The 21,384-nt window shown below is 38.3% G+C and overlaps 1 protein-coding gene across 1 annotated transcript in view; it reads left to right on the forward strand.

Annotated features, from left to right (window-relative positions):
• The window catches only part of Cacna2d1 (calcium voltage-gated channel auxiliary subunit alpha2delta 1), a 530,523-nt gene that overhangs the window by 419,804 nt on the left and 89,335 nt on the right, over positions 1-21,384 (forward strand). The window contains exons 8-10 of the mRNA XM_032907054.1: positions 13,379-13,448; positions 15,662-15,712; positions 17,085-17,184. Of these exons, the coding sequence (XP_032762945.1) occupies positions 13,379-13,448; positions 15,662-15,712; positions 17,085-17,184 (221 nt within the window). The remainder of the gene's footprint in view (positions 1-13,378; positions 13,449-15,661; positions 15,713-17,084; positions 17,185-21,384) is intronic.

A 21,384-nucleotide genomic window follows, 5' to 3' on the forward strand; every position in this document is an offset into this window, starting at 1 on the left:
TAAAGATTTCAGGAAGGATAATGAAAAAAAAAAAAGAACATGGGCTGCTTTTGCAGTGCCCTGAATTCAGTTCAAGAAGCCATTTGGCGCCTTCTGACCTCCTGGGTTCCAGGTATGTAGTCATAGTACCCACACATATTAAAAAAACATAAAGTGAGTACAACAGGGCAGACATGGCCACAGCAGTGTGTTTCCACTGTTCAAAGCATTCCCTCGAGGAAGGCATTAAGGAGAACAATAGAGGTTACACTCAGTTGATAAATAACAGAAAAAACGAGGAAGGAAACCCAAACATGGCAGAGTCATGATGTCAGACCATCATGCCGCATTGTGAGCTTGACCTGTAACTGTTTCTTCATTTCTCTATAGGTTTGCCAGCAAAAAGAACTTCTAGTTTACCTTAAATCTCAGAAAAGCAATGAGATGCTGTGACCTAAACTATGCTTTGTAAACATGTGCAATATGCTTTTACTTTTACGAGTACTGGCTTGGCTTGCCATTTGAACAAATGGTTTGTTGCACATCCCTTGGTCTGTGGCTGTTTGTGGTTTCAGGCTCCTTGTGTCTCCATTTGAAGCATCACAGAGCCCACACATCTATTACTTTATAGAATCATTATGAGGAGCCAACAAATTTTATTTCATGTGTAGACACTTCCTGTAACTCTAAGCTAAGCTACCTATATTTTATTTTCTCATTTGAATTCTTAACACAGAGTTAAAGAGTCGTTGCTTTTTCAGAATTTTAATCTTCTGAATCACAAAAAAAATTTAAAATAATTATTTTCACTGTTTAAATGCTATTTAAAGACCTCCCACAGTAGTATATAGCAAACGACTGTATTCTAAAACCACACATCACCTCCCACATTGGATGAGGTGACCTCAGCACCCGAATCAGAATGATGGTCCTTAAATTCACAGAAGGAAATGCATTAATATTCCTAGCATCTGGCCCAGATGTTGGAGAAAATCCGGATGGTCAGCTACCCACACAAATCTTGCTTCTCTGACTTACTTGACAGCAAGTAGTTACTCTATACAGTGATGACTCTGAAAAGTAGTTTGGTAATTTGTTGTTTAACTCCAGAATGTGTACTTAGGTTAAACAGCCTGCTCTCTCCTCTGCCAGATGTGTACAAGATAAACTGTGAAACCTAGTCCTTTGTGTCCTTTCTCGGTTTCCTTTCTTGCCACCCTTGTTCTCCAGCCCTTTCTGTCTTCCATTTTGAAGATAGATAGATTTGTATGCTATAAAAGAAGGAAGGTTATCATGGGAGGAACTTTTAGTTGCTATTAAAATCCTCTTATCCTTTGTCTACATAACACCATAATTTACCGATTTCCTCAGAAACAACTGGAAATCTTTGAGCACGATGACCTTCATTCAACATTATCTCTAGATGGGTCTAGATGGTAGCTTCTGCCCTGTCCACAGTCTTTGTATTACAAGATATTTAGACCCAGTTCCCCTGCTTACCTACCCCTCACATTGCACAGATGAAGCTGGTAAGCAAGGGGATCTCAGAGTAATACGTACAGGACTGGTTCCCAGTCCTGGGTGACTGGAGGACAGGAAATAATAAACAGATGAGTCAACAGATTCTACAGCTAAGTTAGAAGAAGAGATTCTACTTTTTATTTTGTAGCACAGTCGAGTACTTACAGGGAATGGTTATTGCAATGTGGGTTTCATTAGATGGTAGCAGAAATGCTTAATGTTACCGAAAAGAAATGATAAAGCCTTAAGGGTAGAATATGGTAGCACCTTTAAACAATCCCTATGTAATATGCACATGTGCCAAAATATTATTCTTAATACTCATAAACACGTATAACTATAATACTCAGTTTAAAAGGAAAGTAAAGATTATGAACCCAACCAACAACAGAAGGTGGTTGGAGCTTATACGAGTTATGTCCTTATTGAACACATGCTAATTAGGAAATGTTTCATTTTTAAATTCTTTTCTCTGTACTCCTTGACCTATATAAATTAAGTTTAAGCTGTCAAAACTGCTCTCTTAAGCTAAAACTCTGTGAACCCTTAAACATTTTCCAAATCATTGTTGGGCCAAGCTATTCTTTTCACCTGCTAATGTCTCCTGGAGTGGTAACAATTGCAACAACAAATTGAGATTATAATTAGGAGTCAGTGTCTCATTGAAATGTCAAAGTAGAGAGTACTTATCCTTTTTAGATAATTACATTCTGTTCAAAGGAAAAAGAAAGAGAAAAAGGTAGAATCTATCTCATATGACATTTACCACCTGTCTTACTGAACACTTTGTCCACCCCGCTTGTTTGTCCCTTTCAAAGTGACAGATTTTTTTTTTAAATGGCACAATGTCTCCCCTAGTATCTTAAACTCCCAGGGTACATTTTCTTGGTGAGTTCTGAATTATTGCTGGAATAAACTGTAGCGGACCCTGGGTACTGAGTGTGTGGCCTGATACTGCTTCCTTTCCTGTTTGAATAGTCAATTTCTCATACATTATCTGTGACATCTTGAGAATATACCTCAAACGGAAAATGACAACATTTGAAGAATTGTGTCTTTAGTTTAGCTGCTGAAGGGTCATTTGATAAATTTCAAGAAATGGAGTAATACTGAGCTTCAATTTTGCCTGTAATATCAAAGAGCGCTGCTGATGGCCCATTATTTTCAATGATACCTAAATTTTATCTATGTTTCTATCTGTCTGTCTGTCTGTCTGTCTACCTTTTTTGTATAGAGCTTTGGTAATGAACACATGATTTAACTATGTATATATTTAACATTTATTTATCACTATATAAACTCATTTTAAATAAGATTACTACTTTTTCACAATAATTACTAAATTTCAATATGTGTCTATTGGAATTATTTGGGCTGCCAATTAAAAATTCCAAAAATTATATTTGGGAAAAACACTAGGGAAGTTTGTTTGTGCCACACATCAACTGTTAATACATGGTGGGAGCTGGTGATGAAAGAGCTCAGAGCAGTCTTCACCTTCCGTCTCACCTGTCTCATGAGTGGGCCTCCTCCTTAATGGCCAGCCAATGTTAACTCGGCCTTATCTGACTATACAGAACAATGTAGCTACCTTTTTGGAGAACTCAGAAACAACATGAAGCATTTCTTCTTGTAGGACACTGAACATAATGTAGTGTTCTCATGGACACAGACACCTTGTCCATGACCATGTTCTCAGCCAGAAGGCCAGAGCCATGTTAACAGCAGACACAGGAACACTGCAGGTGAAGGGCCTGTCCTGACTGCCCACTGTGGTCATCTGTGCTTGTGGCAAATTGTTTCTACCTCACTGAAATCTAATCTAATTAATACACCAGAAGCCACGCACCTCCACATGTTGATCACGGTACAGATCATTAAGTGATTAAGCAGCAAATAAATTAGGCTGACGGCAGTAATAGATTTCCTATGAAAGCTGAGAAAAGGAGTAATTAGGACCAACATCATCAGAGAGGCTTATGAACTATAGATTAAAAATCAATTCAGTGCAGAAAATAAAACTAAAAATGGGCAAAGGCTTCTAGAGAGAAAAAAGGGGGTATCACGTAAGAATACACAACGATGAACACATACTGGTGTGCATTGGTGTGTCCAGTAGACTGTTCCAGGACAGGACACATTGAGTTCAACGACTGCCAGTGACTGGATAGGAGGCCTTGAGGGTCACAATGATTGATGTGTAGGCATAACAGTATAGATAGTCTGGGTATTGGGTTGCCGTGTGTGTGATTAGACAGAGGAAGTCTGTGGGATCATCCTCAGATTGCATTGCTAAGGAAGAAAGGAAAAAATTTAGAGACCTGAACAATGGACCAAATAGTAATACAAAGGAGACTCCTTGAATTCAAAAGATAGTGACGTCAAAGAATTAGTACAAAATAGTAATGACTGACCTAAGTGTGTCAGGTAGGCGTAGATTTTAATTTGAGTAGAAGTTGGGATGTTAACAGTTTTTAGTATAAACAATGTCAGTGGTATTTTCATTTGGGGAGCAAATTGATGGATTAAGTTTTGAACATCAACGTTTGAGGTATAAAAGTGAGAAAGAAGGAAATAGCTTGACATATAGCTGAGCACAGGACTTATATTTTAAATTCTGCATGTGTTTTGCCATGCACAGAAATGAGGGCGTAGTATTCGGAAGACTTAAAATAGTCCTGTGTTTGTCTAACATCATAACTGCATCTTTTATCTGAGCATCCTTACTCCCTGTGGCTCACTAGGATGCTCACGATAGCTGTTCAACTAAGGTCCTGGCCACAGCTGAACTGACTACAGGGCGTCTCTCATAGGTCATGGGGTAGGGCAGCTAAGGAGATGCTGATTTTAAAAATGGAAGTTGTTTGTAATTCAACCAGGGGAAATAACTATAAAACACACCAGTGCATATTGCTAAACCCTTCAGCTGTTCCAACTTCTGAAATATCTCTCATTCCACACCTTATAGCATTTGTTTTTAGAAGCCTGCAGCTCTCTTTGGTGGGCTGATCGTCTTGTGCTAGGTGCATTTGATTAAATAATTTGGAAGCATTTTGCCTACAACAGTGCAGATGCTATGCACTTCTGAGCTTTTGAGCTCCAGGAATGAAAAGTTCCAAAGTTTCACCATCATCACAAAATTCCAAAGACTTTTCCCTTGACTCATGAAATGGGAAAGTTTTTCTTGTAGAATCACAATTTTCTTTTTGTCCTTAGAAGTTTGTCAGAACTTAATAAAATGGGGACATTTTCATTGTCAGAGTTAGAATTTTTCCTTTGGGTGAAACATATCTCGCATTATTTTCCAATAAATTGTCCCCTTCCATACTTCATAAAACTTACTGTGCCCCTGCCTTCTTGAGCTACTTAAATGATTAAACATGCATGAGCATTCTTTTTATTGACTCGAAACTTAAACATGTAACTTGCCACTATTAACGATTAGTTCTCCTGACAGTAAAATTCTATCTGAAGAGGTTCTATGAGATACACTAGGTTTTAAAAATTATAGTTTGTTTCCTTACCCACAGAGCTGTGTCTCTATACATATGTATAGTCGAGCAAAAAGGAGAGGTTAGTATAGTAGAGACAACAGAGTCCTTCTGACTGCCATTGTCTGATCAAGTCTCATTGCTCAGAATACAGACTTAAATCTAAAGACATTTCCCTAGGGCAGATGAGATAGTTCAGCAGGTAAAACGGCTTGCTACACAAGCCTGGCCATGTTTATTTAAATCCTTGAACACATGTAACAGTGGAAGGAAAGAGCCTACTCACAAAGTTGTCTCCTGGCCTCCACATAAGTGATGGGGAGTTTGTGCGTGCACACACACACAAGTCACATATAACAACAACAACAACAACAACAACAACAGCAATAACCAATAACAGTAATACATTAAAATTTACTATTAGGCTGCAATATAAAGGCTAGGCAACAGAATTAAAGCTGATAATATAAAAATCTTATTTATGAAGAAAAAAATCCTGAAAGCAAGTCATCTTTCTAATAGCCCTTGGGTAGAAAACTTACAACCAATTTAAAGACAAAAAGAGGTGTAATAAAATGACTAGAGAGTGATTTGTGAAGATCGGACGATGAGTTCTGTGTGACAAGGCACACAGGACACTCTCACACAGTGCCATTTGCCTGTCTGTGCCATGTAGACCATTCAAAGACTGCCACAGCCTTCGTGTCCAGTGGTCATCCTCATAACAGCTCAGCCTTTATTTTGCAAATGTCGGTAGCTGTTTCCTTCTTTAACTTAGTATTTATTCCATAAATCTCTCTTCCCTTTCGGTATCTGTGTGTTGGCTTATAAAGTTCTCTGGTCATGTGCTTGTCATCTACCACTGAAAATGAAATGTGAATATAACCTTCCACATACAGACTTTCCTAAGACCATTTCTTCACTCATTTCCTTGGAGAACTTTGATTCGTTTGTATTAAAACTGGTATACCATTTTATAGTACTTCAGAAACTATTCATCTAAACACCAAAATCTATGTAACCATGTTTAGAGGTAGTTCACCATGTACTTTTATGCTTCATAGCACACAACACAGCGACTTTCATGTCAGGGAGAGTAGTAGCAAGTGAGTTAAACTGCACTGTTTTAGTCCATTGGGATTGAGAGGAGGGATCACAGTAGAACTTCAGGACTGCATAGTATCTTTAGTGGTCAAGCAACTTATCATGACTCTTTCTTCCCGTGTTCAAAACACATTCACTCCTTCCCATTGATGATGCAACATCCCAGTAAGTTTGTTCATACAGTTGATAATCAGAGCTGTCTGGACCATATGCAAGCCTCTCTCCATAAGAGATGACATTTATTAGTTTGACTCTTAACCATATATCATTTGAGACCAATGTAATACACAGCTGCTGACTCTGTAAATAACTATAAGACTCCAGTGTAGAAAAACAGAATGATACAATACAGGCCACCTACTGATCTGAATGTTTAATTCATTACATATGTGGAGAAATTCAAATACCTCCTAATAAAGAAGGCTTCCTAAGTAGCCTGTGTCGGGCTACAAAATTATTTAAAATGTTAAAATATCAGGCATGATGTGACTGAAAGAGTAATTGAGACACACCAGTTTTCGTATCTCGTTCTTTTCTGGTGCAAGTCTAGAACCCAAAGTTGCACTGGTGTATGAAGAATGTTTCTTCAGATTATACCTGCAATATTCTTTAGCACTATGAATAGCACTGTCAGTGCCTAGTAGCTGTATCTCCAGTTCTTTTATTCCAGTGAATTCCTGGTATAATTTAAATTTGTTAGAGATAGAGGTTTACTATATAGCCCCAGCTGGCCTGTGAAGTCCAGCATTGTCTTGAATTCCCAGATCTGTCCCTCTAATGCTGAATTAAAGGCCTATTTGAAGACATTGCTTACTAAAGAAAGTTTGCTATTATATTAAGAGTGCATGCAGCACATGCACACAAACTCTCTCTCTCTCTCTCTCTCTCTCTCTCACTCTCTCTCTCTCTCTCTCACACACACACACACACACACACACACACACACACACACAGAAAGAGAGAGGGAGAGAGGGGAGGGGAGGAGAATGGGAAGCTAAGAAAAGAACTAAGCTTTTTTATTATAGATGTGCATGAAACTGTCAAAGGATAAAAGAGAGAAAAAGTAGACTTTCCTAATCCTGAAATTGTCTGTCTATACCTGTGGCAGAGGTTGATAGCTGCTCACAAGAGTCTGCCATCCATTTAAATGTATCCTTTTGCAAATGATGACTGAGGACTTAAATTTTTTAAAGTCCCTCTGCATCTGTGCTACGCAGAGCCAGTCCAGGCTAGGCCCCACGAATGAAAGAAGTCTGTCACTTCAAGCCTCACAGTGCAATGACTCAATGTGTAATGATTCAATCTGCCTCATCCTCAGTTCTTTTCTAGCTCAATGGCTTGGGAGGCCCTGGGATTGAAAGACTGTCAGAAACAACAACTCTGGCTGTCCTAGACCTCTGTATAATTGCTTGTATTCATATCTCTGTCTATCTATTTTATCTATCCATCCATCCGTCTATCTACATTATCTATCTATCTATCTATCTATCTATCTATCTATCTATCTATCTATCTATCTATCATCCATCTATCATCTATTGATCTTTCTTTCTTTCTTTCTTTCTTTCTTTCTTTCTATCATCTATCTTATCTTTCTATCCATCCATCCATCCATTTACCTATCAATCATCTATCTATCTATCTATCTATCTATCTATCTATCTATCTATCTATCTATCTATCTATCTTTGTCTCCATTGTTGTTCATTTTGAGACCATTCTCACTATGGAGCCCTGACTGGCCTGGAACTCACTATATAAACCAGAATAACCTTAAACTCACAGCAGTCCACCTGCTTCTGCTATGCACTTGCTGAGATCCCATGTGTGTGCCACCACATTCGCTCTTGAAGTAGAATTTCTGATGCACACGAGTAGTAATGCCTAACTGAGAATCCTAAATGACAAATAACATTACCATAGTAAAAAATAGATATTCGAAATCATACTTTGAGATATTTCCTGCTATCAAAACTAATAGATTAATCTTCCTATCTTTTTTAAGTGTTTCCAAGATAAATCGAAATGAAGAGGTCAGCCATTTTTCTTTCTTAATTCTCTGGTACTTCAGTCTTAGTATCATACCCACACTCATTTAAACAGACGAATCTTCCCGGCCCCCACACCCATTCTGGAACTGTGGTGCAAACTAGGAACTGTAGAGATTCTATTCTGGAATGGTAGTAACTGGAAGTTCTGATAGGCGTATAAGACAAGTTGAGTCAATTAAGCTTCTTCCCTTAAAATAAGTTTATTGTGTTGTAATGTATCATGTGTCCAATGTTCTGTTGCACATGACAGAGGCAAGCCTATCACTGTTGTGCATCAGTGGCATTCTGTCTACCAGAAAAGAAGACCTGTAGGAATGATTCAGACATTTTTGAATCTATAAAATGTACTATTGTTTTAATTTGATTGATATTAACACTGTGAAAGTCCTGCAGAGTTAATAAAAAAAGAAAGATTTCTGATGTAACCAAGTGGAAGTGCAGCTAGCTGTCATTTGAAGCTGTTTCTACCAAGAGACATAGCCTTCAACATGGGAAATGAAAAATGGATGCTTTTTATCATTAAGCAGCATTTATGAAACAAGGGCATCAAAATCTGCCTCCTTAAGATTGTTTCTATAGCACATGATTTTTATGTTTTGAGTTCATGTACAGGGACCAATGACCTGTCTAAGGGATCAGAGAGCTGCCGTAGCACACTCTACCTATCACGTAAAATAGAATAAGCCTGCAGTGGATTTAGTGGAAGATAAACTACAGCTCATTTCTTTTTGGTCTGGGGAAACATCCCCATAAATGAACATTACCACCTTCAATGAAATGATCCATTCAGAAACCAGATTACCATGCTGCACTGTTTCGAAAACCCTCTCTTCAGCCATCTTTAAGTCTTAATGGAACGCCAAAGGTACATTTGAAATGAAAAATATTCCCCCTTTTTCCTTGATTTGAGGATCTCTTCTCTTTTTTCCAGAGGTGTAGTTTTACTGTGAATGGTTATGAAACATAATTTGGAGAAACTGCCAAATACAGTCACTTTTTTCTTTTCTATTTTATCTTCCATAATTTTGAGCTTGGGTAAATATCATGCCACTTAAATATGATGATGAAATTTTATATGCTAAGTAGTAATATCACAGAAGAGTTTATATTATTTAATTAAACCATGATATAAATAATTTAGTTTAGTTGTGTCCTACTTCAAAACAACTTATATGACATTAACACTTTTAAATATATGTCATCTAAGATTAGCAGTGTTATTAAAATTTAATGTTCTTATTCTTAGTGTAAATTATAGCCTTTCAATTTTCTTGTGTCTTTAAAGAAATATATACATTTTATGGTGCATAGTAATTCCTGTTAGTAGTTTTTATTTATCCATCTCAGTGAAAGCAAAAGTCTTATACTAATATTCTCCAAAAAGAATTAAGAAGCCTATGGCTAAGGATATGACTTGGGGAAAGAGGCTTGAAACATATGCCAACATGACAACGTACCAGGGTGCAGATCCCTAGACTTCATGTAAACATTGTGTAGGTTGTGTTGGCTCAGAAGGTGGAGACCGGTGTCCTCAGAACAAGCTGGATAGCAAGAGTAGCCATTTTGCTGAGTTCTGGGCTTGACTGTGACTGTCGCCTTAGTGAGTTAGGTGGAGAAGCCATGGAGTATGATCTGAACATCAGCCTAGGGCAACTGCATGCACCTAAACGTGAGTGGCCATCACTTGCAAAAAGGGGGGAAAAATCAACAAACATCAGAGTATCGGAGTCATTGCTGGGATTGTTCAATCCATGGCTGCTGCTCAGACATTGGCTATTGGCAGTAATCACAGTCTCGGCGACTTTGTGCATTTCTGCTAGCTTTGGATCAATCGGAAGGGAGAGGGAGAGAAAGAAAACATGGTGTTTTGACCAGGGATATTTTATTGTTAAGAAAGAATTATTCACTATAACTTGGGAAGTCGCTCAGAGAATAAGACTACTTGCTTCACGATCATAAGAACCCGAGTTTAAACCTCCAGCATAAAAACCTGGGTGCAGTTGTGAACCAGTTATCCCAGAATTGTGGGAGGGGCTGAATTAAATGGCTTGCTGGCTCCCGGTAAGCAGTGGTCCAATAGTAGATTCAGTGTATTACTTTAGCCTGCAGGAGTTCAAAGACGTGTACCTATACACACATTGGCGTTTTCACCACGATTATATGCCACACCAGACGTGAATGTGCATGCCTTAACAACCTTTTAAAGAATTTTGACTCTAATAGGGATTGGGAAGAGAAGGTTTGTTAGACTTTCAGAGTTCTATAAAGAAAGTACAAATACCAGGCATATGATAAGATGATCTAATCTATAGCTCCCTGGGAGGTTGAACTAAAGTCATAAAGGAGATGTTAATGGCCCAATACTCTGTCCTGAGATTCTAATCCTCTTCTGGAGACATGGGTGTATTCCCAAAATGCAGGTAAGTCACTAGGTGGCCACTTTGGTGGAATTTGCTAGACAATGATTCTTTTCTATTTCTGATGTTAACCAGAAGTTGTTCTCTACTATAACAACAACAACAACAACAACAACAACAACAACAACAACAACAACAAACATGAGGGAGGTTCTAAGGATGAGAACTCATGTCAGTAAGCTATTGCTGCCTATCGGGATCTTAGTGGAGCTTCAGAATCTTCCAGAACAAGGAGAAATAGGGGAAGCATAAAACAATAGTAGCTAAGTCTGAAGGACACATGCACTGCAGCAGACAGATACCAGATTATGTGTTCATAGGAAGAGACCATGAGATAAGAGATGACATACCTCAGGAAATACACCTTTCTCATTAGGTGTCCTTCCTCATCTGCACATAGTATATGGAAATGTGCTAATTACTAAAAGTATTGAAAACGCTCAGATCATTTTAATCAAGCAAACCAAAGTGAAACATTTCAATTGAGAGGTAATGAATATGTATGTGGAGGCCTTGTATTGAAATTTATGTACAATTTCTTTAAATTATTTTATTATTATTGAGATGTTAACTGATATTTGCTGTAATTGTTGAAAGGGAACTACTGTATTAATCTTCATACTTGTTACTTAGTTCTAAGACTATCACAAGGAAAAATATGATATTTATATACTTGACACTTAGTTTGCAAGGATGAAAACTGAACACGTTTTAAAGAAATAAGTTTAATGGATGTTGTGTTAGCTATGTCAGTAATTGGTTCTTTGGGGAGAACTATATTTAAACTTACAGTTTATGCAAATGTGATTAGTCATTTGAAATGAATAAGTCATTTCATAATATAGCTATGCATATAAAATTACCTAGTCAAGAAAGGCTTCTTCGGTGGTGTGTGTATTTTGACACACTTTAATTGGCCAAATTATCTTAGTTGGATAAGCATGGCTCTTTCAAAGAGTCTCCATAATTTTCATGACTTCTCAGTTAAAAAAATAAAAGGAAAAGGGGTGGGAGAATAGATCATAGTGCATTTGTCATCAGAGCCAAGGACTTTCTTGAATCACATGTGAACAGGCTCAATGCAAGGGACTTCTGTGGCATAAATTGTCATGCAGTCCATGGGTGTTTACTAGCCTTCATTAGATCCATGCTGTGGATGAAAGTAACGAGTTCCAGAGCACTTTAATCAAAGTAAATGTAGTTTTATTTAGAATAAGTATGAATCATTTACATTTCAGAGTCAATATAAGTCAAGGTATTTTTCTTTTGTTTTACTTTCGAATTTCAGGAGAATGTAAAGGTTTCAAAACTAATAGATTATTGACTTTCTGTTTGAATTATTTTACATCACTCAAATAAATTTGCAAAACCCAAATGCTTTTTTTGTTATCTTTTAAAAAAATATCTATTTATTACATGTATACAATGTTTTTCTATCCACCACACTCCTCTTAGCCTCTCAAAGTTATTCAAGATGTCTTTGCTTTGGGGTCCTCCTTTCCACTTAATGTGCACTTCTTCTGTATGCACCACTGGGTCCAATTAACGATGTCCTTATGTGTGCAGGTGTAGAGCCATCTACTTGAGCATGGGCAAGCTATGAAGCAAGCTACTATGTCTCTGAAGAAAACCAACTCAACTCATCTTTCCCTAATAACCCTCCCCTGGTCCCTCACTAGCCTTTCCCTGCTCTGGGCTAGACTATTGACTTGATCATGTGAGGGTCTCACTGCTATAGATATCCTGAGGTCCTATGTGTAATGGCCTTGATACATATGGAAGATGCAGCTTGACAGCAACCCGCCCTGTCCTCTACCCCTTATAGTGCACCACCTCCTCAGTGATGTTCTCTGAGCATTAGCAAGAGGTGGTGTGACAAAATAGTGACTTTGGGGCTTGGAACTTCACTGTCATTTATTCTCTGCACTTTGGCTAGTTGTGGGTCTCTATACTAATCTCTGTCCACTATAAAAGAAGCTTCTCTAATGAGGAATGAAGGCTGCACCAAGCCACCAAGGATCTGTATTGATATGAGTTTGACAGAAAAAGAGAATTAACTTTAATTGTACCTAAACCTTTGTTTATAATTGTAATCTGAAACCGAACATGAAACTTAAAGTAGTCCATTTGAAATGATAATTGATAAATTATTTCTGTAATATCACATTTTAGCCTTGGTTAACCTGGAACTCCCTATAGACCAGTTTGGCTTTGAACTCATAGAGCCTCTGCCTTCTAAGTGCTGGGATCAAAGGCATGTGCTATCATGCTTAGGGGAAAAAGTCCTGCACACAGTGTTGTACATAGTTTGCATTGAGTGAACTGAAAGCACCACTTTCACTACCTGCAACAACATTTTCTGTCAAGAAAAAGCATCTAAGTTAGTTCCAACCTAACCCCTGTGTCTGGAGCTTGTTCAAGCAGCAATATGGGAGAGAGGGAATTGGTGTGCGTTGGTTTTCTTTTGTACTGCTGTGTTAATTTTCAATTGTAAAGAAAAAGAAATGACATAAAGGTGGCATTTTATACTTGAACATTCATATAGGTTCGTGGGATTTGGTTTATTTGTTTATTTTTGTTGTCTAGTCGTTTTTTAAATGGATCTTACTGTCGGGCTGATGGTATTCCTCATGCCATGCATGTGGAAGTCAGAGAACAGCTCTCAAGGGTCAATTCTCTCCTTTTGCCAGCTGTGTTCTAGAGATGGAACTCGACTTTTGAGTCTTGGTCCGAGCACTTAAACTCACTAAGGCATCGCCAAGCCCAGTCAGGCTTAGTAATTTGACTGAGCGTCTCTGTGTACTTTGTTTTTCAGCTTCTCCGTGGGTGGATAACAGCAGAACTCCAAACAAGATCGATCTGTACGATGTACGCAGAAGACCATGGTATGCAGTTCTGACTCTAAAGACAGGATCCATAAACGAGGGTTATATTATCAGTTAATATGTTGAAGGGAAGCTTCCCCTTACTGGGATGGGTGCTCTCTTATAGATAATGCTGGGGTACTTTCAAAAGACAAATGCAGTGAGTGACAAATGATGAGTTCGGGAAGGAAATCATCATGGCTCCTGTTAAAATGATTTTCAGACTCATTTCAAATGGATTGCTGTAAGCCTTCTTCTGTTCAGTTTGAGCTTTTGGCCTCTCTTAACTGCCGGAGCTTTTGTTGGAAGAGCAACTACTTTGCTTGGGGAAAAGCCCTCACGCCAGATGGCACAGAGTCAGAGACAACTTGCCTCTGGCACTGAACTAATGGGAACTGGCCCCAAGCTAACAGTGCTGCCTCGGTACTTCCACAAACTTTAAGTTTTGTTATTTCTCCCCAAAGGAGTTTTATTTGTTTGACACTATTAAAGTAATTCGTCATCCTAATATAAAACACAAGAAATGGACTTACTGGGAGGCAACTATGAAATTTCATGTATTTTTATTATTGATAGGATTTTTAGTGTATAAAAATTGTACTTAAACTGTAAATATATTATTTTTTTAATGAGTTCACATATACAGCCTGGTGCCTTGTACTCTACTCTTTTCATATTAATTTCTGAGTATGTAATGATAAAAAGGAATACTTGAAATAATTGTAATAAAGGCTATCTACTCATTTATTTAAGAAAGTCCCTATTATTATGGTTTTCGCATGGCTTCCAACTTCCTGGTATGGTCCCCCAAATTCTTTGCAGCAGAGCAGTGGTTGAAAGAACACTTATTTGTGGATTTCAAGCATCCTGTTTGGTATCCAATAGCCACTTAAATGAACACAGACTTGAGTTATAGTTACCAATGTATTGATGGCTTTAAAGTGTCCTGCTTCGTATCCAATAGCAATTCACATGAACACAACTTTGAATGACAGTTACTAATATTACTATTATTAATAATATTTCTCTACTCTGTTCTTTAATGGAAGCAAAAACTACATTATAACATAGTTGTATTTAAGAAATGGTCATTCTACGGGAAGTGAAGGAGTGAGGTATCAATCCTCTGAAGCAGACACTGCTAATCTTTTCATCTTCTCACTGAGAAGGACACCAGAGCAAGGGTGTTAAGGTGCTAGACATGAGCTGCATAGTCTTCCACGGGCAAACAGTGGAGCTTTGCCTGTTGATCTGAATACAGAGAGTGGAGTGGGTTGCAGGCCATGCACTGGCGTGCTCCCTCTACAAGTAATCTCAAGGAGCAGCAGCTGTGCCCCGAAATGTTGAAAATGGATTGGCTTGCTTTCTGTCAGTTGCTGTGTCAGTTGAGTCAGATGTGGCCCTTCCTGCTGTGGAAGGCAGACACCTGATCCCTTTCATTGTTTTTGTTCCTCTCTGGGCAAGCAGTATGTGGCTTTTGTTGTTGGTTTTTTTTTTTTTTTTTTTTTTGTTGTTGTTGTTGTTGTTCCTTTTTTTTTTTTTTTTTTTCTTTTTTAAAAATTACTCTGCTGCTTTCATATTTATCTCTCTACAAGCGCTTAACTTACTACCTAAATCTCCCCTAGTGTACATTTCAAATGCAGAGAGTCAGAGATGTGATTGGATTTTGGAATTACCATTTTCACTTTCTCTGGGTAATTCCTGGACACCATAAAGCTTTGAGAGTTTCTGCTTTGAATTCCTGGTAATAATATTATCCATTACCTGATTTCAGTTATTTAACTCACCTGTTATATTTCCCTTTAAGTTGCTTTATCTTAAGGTTTATTGACTAGTTATCCCTCTAATTTTTTTTGTCTTTAAAAGTATCATAGTTTGTCGTCTACTACAATTAAAACGTCAATAACTGGAATTGATTGTTCCTTCTTCCAAAATATATCCTTTTGGAAATTAATTTTTTCACTGCTTACATTAAATTTTATCTTTATCTTTTTTCCATAAATTCCTGGAAACTATGCTTTCAAAAGCCATAATGTTGACGTCTGTAATGTGATCTTAAGTACCTTTTCCAAGCTAACATTTCAGAATGTTTAAAAGAGCATTGTTTACTATGGTGTAGTAGAATGTGTCTTTGATTTGGTCATATCTTACTTCAGAGATCTATAAATACGAATACAGAAAACAGTGATGTTAGACACCAAGGCAAAGGAAATGTTTCTGTGGTTCCGTTTCAGGTACATCCAGGGAGCTGCATCCCCCAAAGACATGCTCATTCTGGTGGACGTGTGAGTAGTGCATGAGACATTTGTAGGTAATAGTAGTTTGTGGGGAATTGGCAGTGTATGGTAGATTGGAATAACAAAAAATGTCAATATAATGATTGTCTATTCAGACAAAGAAGCCAGATTTAGACATTCACAAGGGTTGTACACATGGCTCAGTCGGTAAAGTGCTCGTTGCACAAGAGGAATATCTGAGTTTATATCTCTGGCTTTTACATGGAAGACAATAAATAACGAGGAGCAGTGGTTGTTCCTGCAGTGCCAACTATGGGTAGTAGGCGAGAAGAAGAACCCTGGGGCTTGCTGATTAGACAATCTCAGGGATCGGCTTGTACCAGGATCACTGTGAGACCCCAGTCTTAAAGAATATTGTGGACGGCCGTAGAGGAAGATAACTGGCATTGACCTCTGACCTACACATATGTATCCCCCAAACGCACATTCATGCGTATGTGCACATAGACAATAACAAAACCAGAAAAATGATTTTATTGCAAATGGAAATAATGCTGTATCAAACTGGAAAATCATGATACTATTCTAAAAGCCAAAGTTTTAAATATATATATATATTTCCATTTATATTTTGAAATTTGGAGAATATGAAAATACAGAGTTACTAAAAGAAGAAGAGAAAAGAAAATAAGAACAGAAAAGGAAAGGTGACTTAGTAGGTACTTAGCCAGGAACAATTCTATTGACTATAAGGGGTTTGGTTCACAATAGATAAATATGTTAACTTTTATTTCTGGGACTTTTCAAGGCACACAATATATGACAACAGGTTCTAAATGTATAGATATTGTTTTAATAATTTGTTATATTGTTTCAAATTAAAGCCATGTGAGAAACCATGCACCTGTAATGTAGAAGTGGGAGTTAATTGCCTAGAGATGACCCCTACATTAGGAGAGGGGTAGAGACAAGAAAGATGAAGAAATGCTGGAGAACAGTTCTTTTATCTGTAGAGTAGAGCAGTTGTCCACAAACCTCATCACAGCTGTGCAAATGTGTAATTCTAGTCTATGGCTTTTGTTTATTTATAATTCTTTTAAATTAAAATATAATTACATCATCTCTATCTTCCTCTTTCTTCTCCCTTTCTCCAGTACTTGCTTTCTCAAATGGGTGGCATCTATTTCTTTAATTGTTGAGGTGTGTGTGTGTGTGTGTGTATTACATAAATGCATAAATATGTAAATGCAACCTGCTCAGTCTGTTTCTTGTGAGTATATGACTGATCACTTTTTAAAGGCAGATGTATATTTTTATATTCAGTGGTACAAACTCGAAGCTAATGAGATCATCTTCATTCTTTGTGATTGTGTTTGATAGATGACAGGTGAGTAACACATGACCCATTTGTGTGTTCTAGGAGTGGAAGTGTGAGCGGATTGACTCTGAAACTCATCCGGACATCTGTCTCTGAGATGTTAGAAACCCTTTCCGATGATGATTTCGTGAACGTAGCTTCAGTGAGTATGGATGGCTGCTCCTTCCGGAATCTGACTGCCTGTCTTTCTACATCCTTCCATACTGGGTTGGTCTTTCCTTAGGTGGACTGAGGCACTGGATGAGTGTTATAAGCTGCCTTACTGAACTTGATGGTATTGTCCTTTCTGAGGTCCTTAGCATTTACTATCATTGAAATAATGAATCCTGAATGAGAAGCGTTCCTCTCCTTCCCTAGGAAGAACCTTCATGGGTACTGTGAGTCCTTTCACACACAGGCACCTTTGGGACATCTTAGGAAGTAGCACCTAGCAGAATGATGGAACTGTTAACTGCTTATAGCTGGTTATACTCATTAGTGGCCTGGACAGCTGACCTGGTTGCATTGAGTTCTTCCTAACAGAAGAAAATAAAAAGGCAGGTAAATGAGCTTGGAATCATCTTAGACTTTCCTATAGCTAGGAAGGACTGCTGCTACTGGAATGAGATGTGCCATGTCTCATCTTTTTTTTACTGGATATTTTATGGATTTACATTTCAAATTTATCCCCTTTCCCGGTTCCACCCTCTCCCATGTCCCTTCTCCCAGCTTCTATGAGGATGCTCCCACTCCCACCTCAACAGTCTGGCATTCCCCTACACTGGGGAATCGAGCCTTCACAGGGCCAAGGGCCTCTCCTCCTATTGATGCCAGACAATGCCATCCTCTGCTACATATGTGGCTGAAGTGTCACCATATGTGTACTCTGGTTGGTGGTTTAGTCCCTGGGAGCGCTGGAGGTTCTGGTTGGTTGATATTGTTGTTCTTCGTATGGGATTGCAAACCCCTTCAGCTACTTCAGTCTTTTCTCTAACTCCTCCATTGAAATCCCCATGCTCAATCTAATGGTTAGCTGCAAGCATCTGCCTCTGTATCAGTAAGGGTCTGGCAGAGTCTCTCAGGAGACATCCATATCAGGCTCCTGTCAGCAAGCACTTCTTGACATCAGCAATAGTGACTGGGTTTGGTGGCTGCATATGGGATGGATTCCCCATGTGGGGAGCCTCTGAATGCCCTTTCCTTCAGTCAATGCTCCACTCTTTGTCCCTGTATTTCCTCCCATTGAGTATTTTGTTCTCCCTTCTAGAAGGAATGAAGTATCTACATTTTGGTCTTCCTTTTGGAGTAATATCCACTTATCCATAAGTGCATACCATGTGTGCTCTTTTGTGACTTGGTTACCTCACTCAGGATGATATTTTCTAGTTCTTTCCATTTGCCTAAGAATTTCATGTAGTCATTGTTTTTGATAGCTGAGTAATACTCCCTTGTGTAAATGTATCACATTTTCTGTATCAGTCCCCAGTGCCCAAGGAAGGATAATTAATTACATTTATACTCAACTCAGGGTACGTGTCATGTCTTCAAGAAAATGAACTCTAGAGAGAGGGACCTGTACTAGCTTAAGGGCTTAAGGGCTTGGCCTTGTAAGTCTCACAGATAGAATAGAGGTCATTTGGACTAATAACCAACTCTGGTCCTGATTGTGCACACTTGATATGACCTGGCTCAATTGATAATGTAGATGGGGCTATTAATCAGCTCCAATTCTCAGGTTTCTGAATTGAAGAGCAGGGTTTTTCATCTTTCCTATTGGAAAGATTCCTGTGTGCTTAATATTCCTGGTTTCTTTGAAGATCTGTGTGGACAAGGATCTTCATGCGATGCCCCCAAGAAGTGTCAAAGTCAATAGTGTGTTGTACTCTATTCATTTTTTTGTTCCTCTGTGACTCATCCCAATTTTTCTATATTCCTGCCTACCCTGCATCAGCATCTGTAGCTTGGTTGATACAGTGCCCTAAATATTTTAACCAGAGGTCTTTAAATCCAATGCCCATTCAAATAGAGATCCGTGATTGTCTATTCATAGATGTTACAACAGATGAAAGCATTGAATGAATCAAATAATTCAGTGCATAGCCTTCTCTGCCTCTATTATATTGCAGGGAATTTAATGGCAATCTATTTAAAATCTTGGTAGTTTGGAATTAGGTCTCAAAATATCCAGAGAGCAAATACAGATTTAGGTTTAGCAAAACTCTTAATGGCCACTGTAAATATTTTTTCTCATTTCCACCACATGCACATAAAGTATAGAATATACCTCCATACTCCATAGAGATAGGAAGTAAATGGTTCCTGAGTGACTCTCTTTGAGTTATAGTGAGAGGAGATATGCTTCCTCACCTTTGGTTCCCACATCAATGCATTTTATTTTCGGAATGCTGGACCAGTAGGTGAATGTGAAGGCTTGCTTTGTAGGCTTCGCCGATTTTCCTCATGCCATTATACCATGGCAGATTTCAAGTGACTAGAAAAGGTCAATGGGCCCTGAAGAATGCTTGAAAATCTAAGGATTGCTTTTCATGATCTGATCTAATCCTGACACATGCATAGAACAGCATCCCCAGACAGATGGTCATCTTCATCCTGGAGCCTTAGCTGCCTAGTTAGAGGTAAATAGTTTATTTAAGTCAATGTCTAGGAAGATAGCATAAGTTAGGCCCTGGACATTTCTTGGACATGTGTCTGTTATCGGGCTTTTTTATTTTTATTTTTTTTTACAATTAGTTAGCTTCATTTGAGTGTTTAAGTAGATTCTCATGATAAGGCAAGCAGTAAGTGAACGCTGAAGGTTAAAGGTTACTGAGGTACTATGTTGAAATATCTTGGACTGGATTTATGTCAGTAATAAGAGAAACAAATTTTACTCCTTTCCTAAAGAAGGCAACATATAACGATTTTTTGTTTACAGTGAGTTGGTGCTCTTTTCTCTGAGAGGTATTATTGTATCAGGGACCCTGGACTGAGTTGGTGCTAGTGAGCTGGCCATTTCTATGTGCAGTAGCTATATCAAAACAGGTATAAAGGACCTGCACTCTTCATTCTAAGTACATAGCTTCTCTCTCTCTCCTAGTTTTTGGCTACATCCACAGGGCTATTTAATAATCATTGTCATTGCCAGAGACAGGTAGGTTCCAGAGGCTGAATCATTTCCCCATCCCACCTCCACCCCTACTGTCTAGTAAGTCAACTGGGGATTTACTGTCTCTAGGAAACATGGATGTGACACACAGTTGCACGCAATTCATTCGTTTTGTCTTAGCTTAGCCTCAGCTTCTTTTTCAACTCTGCCTAAGAGAAGTCTAACAGTATTTCTCCTTCCGGGGCCAACCACTCAAGAGGCCTCTTCTTATACAGAAAGACATGTATTTCCTTATTCCAGGAGATATTTGTTCCTCTATATACAATTACAGTGAAGTGCATTTAGCCTCAAGGCCTCTCAAAATCCATTTCCTGTGTGTACTCCTGCTGCTTCATATTCAGCAGACCTGCTCATTCTTTGTTGAATATTCTTTTTTCCTTGTTTTCCTGGCACAGACTGTACTATTGCAGGTGGTGTCTATTGAAATTTGGCGTTTTTGTTGCCTAGAGCCATGAGAGGAGATGGGATGAGATAATAAAGAGAGCAAATGTCATCTTTTATTGTCTCTAAGAATGGAGACGCCACTGCACTATAATAGAAGGAAACTGTTTATATCTATACAAACAGATATGGGCAAGCAAGGGCACAGTGTCTTCAAGGGCACCACATACCCACCTTCTTGTATATCATCCTAACATTTGCATAAATGTCATGGCTGCTTAACATCTTTATACTTCAGATTCTCAATATAAATCCCTTTCTTCTAGGACACGTTGACCACAATAAAGAAGGAGAATTGGTCCATGAAACTTTTCCAGCTTTCTTGGTCTACATTTGACTGGAGCACGGATACCATTTACTTAAATGGAATTTAAAGACCTCTCAGCACTTATCTGTATAATTATTATTGTCCTCTTATTTCTCAATGGCCTAGTATGCCTGTTCTATTTACATAATGCTCAGATTACTATAGCTGAATCTGTAGTGTAATGATGCCAAATGGAGTTCTTGGCTCCAGTTATGAACTTACACCCCTTCACCAAGGGCTGTTTCTCTTTATTGCCATGAGTCTTGTAAATTAGTCTCTTCAGGAATCTCATCCTGAGCGTCTATTTACCCAAACTAGTATCAAATAAGATCAGTATCCCTAGAAACAATCACTGAGACAAGGATTTAAGTTCAAACAGTTGATTTGGAAAGTTACTCTAGAAATATTTGTTAGTGAAATCCAGAAATTAAAGAAGGGAACTAGTGAAT

This window comes from Rattus rattus, chromosome 6 (assembly GCF_011064425.1).
Source record: "Rattus rattus isolate New Zealand chromosome 6, Rrattus_CSIRO_v1, whole genome shotgun sequence".
NCBI lineage: Eukaryota > Metazoa > Chordata > Mammalia > Rodentia > Muridae > Rattus > Rattus rattus.